The 4,217-nt window shown below is 30.4% G+C and overlaps 2 protein-coding genes across 2 annotated transcripts in view; both read left to right on the top strand.

The window, feature by feature from the left end:
• LOC108753825 overlaps nt 1–3,570 on the top strand; it is a 4,182-nt gene extending 612 nt beyond the window's left edge. Inside the window, exon 2 of the mRNA XM_018495750.1 lies at nt 3,468–3,570. Within this exon, the coding sequence (XP_018351252.1) occupies nt 3,468–3,570 (103 nt within the window). The remainder of the gene's footprint in view (nt 1–3,467) is intronic.
• Nucleotides 3,571–3,627: 57 nt separating this feature from the next.
• The window catches only part of LOC108753918 (odorant receptor 46a-like), a 2,156-nt gene continuing 1,566 nt past the window's right edge, over nt 3,628–4,217 (top strand). Inside the window, exon 1 of the mRNA XM_018495910.1 lies at nt 3,628–3,754. Within this exon, the coding sequence (XP_018351412.1) occupies nt 3,639–3,754 (116 nt within the window). The 5' untranslated portion in view covers nt 3,628–3,638. The remainder of the gene's footprint in view (nt 3,755–4,217) is intronic.

Raw genomic sequence — 4,217 nt, 5'->3', positions numbered from 1 at the left:
TAACAGATATATTTTAAATACTATTTAAACTAATATTTAATAAAATTCAGTAAATTTTTTAAAATGTAGATGTAACTTTTCTTTTTCATTAGTAAAGATATTAAAAATAAAAATATTTTATAATATTTCTCACGCTTCTAGAAATTTTTATCGTTATATTATTTTCTCTGTTTTTTTTCGTTAATAATCGATTATTTCGTTTTTTCTTTTGCTTGTTACAAGATAAATATTATTTCAAAGTCAAAATGTATGATAAAAATAATATTAGTGAAATAATTTCGGCAGGTATCGCGCGGGACGCTTATTTTACGTTGTTGAAGGTGCAGTGGAATATGATTCAATGCGGCAAAAAATAAATTACAAAAATATGGTCGTTTTTGTACGGCTGCATTGCAACATTATACAGTTTGTACTTTTATAAAAGGCATGCAATTTATAAATCTATGTGTTAAATCAGTTTAGTTCAACTTATCGAGTATTTTGCAGGAAAAAATGGGACGATTACGATAATTTTAGTCCCTCAAATTGAAAGTAATTTTTGGAAGCATTTTTAGCGAGAAATACGGCGAGAAAAATAGTAAAAAAATGCTCCAATCATCAGATACCAAAATAAGTAATAAAAAAACGGAAAAAAAAGGAAAAAAAGGGATTCAATTTAAAACAAAAAACAAAGCGAGGTCTATTCCACATCCCCCCCCCTCCCCCGCTGTCTAAAAGAGTTTAACTTTCCATGCGAAACAAAGGTTCATCTTACCTCTTCTTCCTGTTTAAAGTATTTCAAATATTTTTCGAAAGATATGAGGATTTTGTGTGAATTCAGTAATAATACTTACCACAAGAGATAAGTTCGTTCCTACTAGTGTGACCTGTATTGAAGTTAAGAATTTTGTGTTATGAGTGTAAATGAAATAAATATAATTGAAGTAATGATTTACATAATATTAATTTAAACAAGTAGCTTACATTTATTGGTTTTAGTAAAATATATTAAAATGAGTTAAATACGGATAGGCACACAAATTGGGAATCACATTAATAGGGCCAGCGGCGCTTGGAAGACTCACTAATAGTGACAAAAACATGTTTTTTATTTATATCAAAAACATTATAAAGTATTAACATTTTTTAGATTAAAGAAATATCATAAGAAAAAGAAATACATAGTTGAAAACCAATATTGACTTCCAGCAGATAAAATTAAAGTTACAATATTTAATAATTAATTCAGTAATAAGCATATTGGCTTAAAGGCATACTAATAGGGGCAGTTACCTTATGCGTGGAGGAAGTATGTTCTGCCCCCCTTTAGGAGGAGGATGAACTTTACTATCAAAAAGAATAATCTAATTCAAATCATTTTCGCGTGGAAAATAGGCTGTACGCCCATAGGCTGCGTTCGGAAACTTCGCTCCGATGCCCCGTTTATCATTAAATGTTAAACAAGGACAGATGATGAATCCGAGGGATCAGAGGCATCTGAGCGACGTTTCCGAACGCAGTCTGTGGATATACAGCTTTCCACACAAAGTGAGGTCCACTTCATCCCACCAATTCCTGCCAAAGGTTGCATTACTTTCCACGCGAAGCGAAGTCCACACCCCATAGGTCACATTAGTAAGGACGAACTTAAAATCTTGCGGTAAGTATTACTGGATTCACACAAAATCCTCATATCTTTCGAAAAATATTTAAAATTTTTTAATAGTTGAAAAACTAAAGTATTATCTTTGGTATTGTGTATACATTATTAATTTAATTTAATAAAAAAATAATTTTTCTTATTTATTCATGCTAATTTTGTTGTGGCTTATTTAAATATATAAACATACTAAAAAGACAGACACAGTAATAAAAACAGTTTCTCTACTATGCAACGCAAAGCGAAAATCACCCCACGTCTTAGAGGGTCTCACTTTCCATTCGAAACGAGATCGAATTCCCAATTCTTTCTATTTGTTATAATTAATTACTTTGGTATTTGTTGATTGGAGAATTTTTTTACTCGTGTTCCTTGCTTTCGACAATCACATTCATCTGGAGGGGCTAAAATTATCGTAATTGTGTCAAAAAAGTTGTGGCTAGAATGCAAAATCGAAACAAGTAATTAAAAACACTATTTTCACTTAGTTTTGCTTATGATTTTAAATTTTGAATAAAGAATTTATTATCAATACTAAATTAAATAATATATACCCAGCAAACACTAAATATTCTTGAAATATTCATAAAATGTTCCTAAAATAAAAAAAAACGTTTCAAAAATACTTCAAAATATTCTGAATATTTACGGTATGTAAAAGAAACATTCAAATATCGGTTAAAAATTTCATTTGTATGTCGTTACATATTTCGAGAATGTTCCATATATACATATATTCCACAAAATTTTAATATTTCCAAAAATTCCAGATCAAGTTGTTCGTGAATTAGTTTTTAAAATTTTATTTTGAAAAACACATTTAATGTGTTTCCACTTTGGATCTCACTTTTGGAACTCACTTCACAGATTTTTTTTAAAATGGATCCAGTGAAATTGCAGTACTTGGATATTTACCTTTAACTTGCATAACACATACGAATTGAGATTTTTTTTATAAACAGGAATAATATGGTATTGGATCATAGAAAATTTAGGATCCAGAGTGGAACAATAGGGGAAAAAACTTCTTTGACAAGATTACAGGTTTTGTGACATCCACATCTAACAGATTTTTATGGCAAGCAGCGATATGAGAATAACGAAGCAAACATTGAAACACATCAATGTCTTAATCGAAACCGACAACACGCTCCCTAGAATATATGGAGTAATTATGCCTCTTAACCATGAAACAAGTGCAGAAAAAACCACGCATGTATATGCGAGAGGCAGGCGGAATCAAACCGCGCGAATCCGTGGATTGGGAATCCATGGACAGAGCACGGAGCCATCCGACGCCTCCACTTATCACAGACGAAGTTCTGCACTCCTTATATTTTCTCTCAGATGATTCTTGTTTATGAGTAAATACTCTTCGCTGCGACCTTTTGTCGGCGGAGATGTGTACTGCTCGCTCGCTTACGATTTGAAATATACAAGGAGTGTTCATACAATATTCTGAACATTTCATCGACATTTGCACATTCTGTGACGATTCTTTTACTGTTCCGGAACATTCGGCACATTGGTAATGCGAATCGAACCTTCTGTGAATATTTAGCGTTAGCTGGGATAATTAATAGATATTTTTAATAATTATTCCAATCAATATTTTTGAACTTAATTATCTTTTTTTTTTATCAAAATACAATAATTTTTTGTCTAAAAAATCAAGCATAGATGAATAAATTATAAAAGTTACAAATTATACGTAAAAAATGTATGTTAATAACAGATAAATATATTTTTATATGTAAGAAACACATTTCTTTCATCTCACAGTTTTCATTAATATAACCTTCTTTTATATTACTTCTTTTATATTTAGATTCGTTGGTATGATCGAATTTTATCACACAATACCGTTTCTAATAGAAATTATAGGATTAGTGCTTACGATGAGTCTTGCATTAACGCAGGTATGTCAATAGCAGAAACACGTTGGGCGTATCAAAACATAAAAATGAAATTTTTTTAGATGCTTACCACTGCTGGCGATATGGAGCGAGTCATGAGATCTATTAGTGTCAGTATTCCAACACTGATAATACTATTCGTATCTAATTACATGGGACAAAGAGTTACGGATGCGAGCTCGAACGCATGCGAGAAGGTGTGAGTAATGTATTATCTTTTTTAATAACATAGGCGAAATGAATTTTGACTCTGAAACAGCAATATGTAACTTCCGAACGTTTTTGACATGCTAAAACCAAATCCGGAACTCAAATTGTTCCGTCACATTAAGTTTGCAAGATATCCGAATTGTAATCTTAATGTGCCAAGCCTATTTTATTGAGCATTTTTTAGATTATAAGCTCATAAACTTGATGTGATGGAGAAATATGAGTTATTATGGACTCGAATTCAGTATGAAAAAATCTATAAAAATGATCGATGATTATAAATGGGTCAACATAATGAAAAAAAATTAGATACATTGCAAATATGTTATCACTCTTAGCCGAAAGTTATGTGGATTCCATATATATATTTTTTTTATTCTAAAATTTTTTATTCTTATTTTTAATTTCTTTAATTTTTTAAGAATTTTATTTTACAATTTTTTTTTTTTTTT

This window comes from Trachymyrmex septentrionalis, unplaced genomic scaffold (genome assembly GCF_001594115.1).
Source record: "Trachymyrmex septentrionalis isolate Tsep2-gDNA-1 unplaced genomic scaffold, Tsep1.0 scaffold115, whole genome shotgun sequence".
Lineage (NCBI taxonomy): Eukaryota > Metazoa > Arthropoda > Insecta > Hymenoptera > Formicidae > Trachymyrmex > Trachymyrmex septentrionalis.
This window is presented reverse-complemented; position numbering and strand designations above follow the sequence as displayed.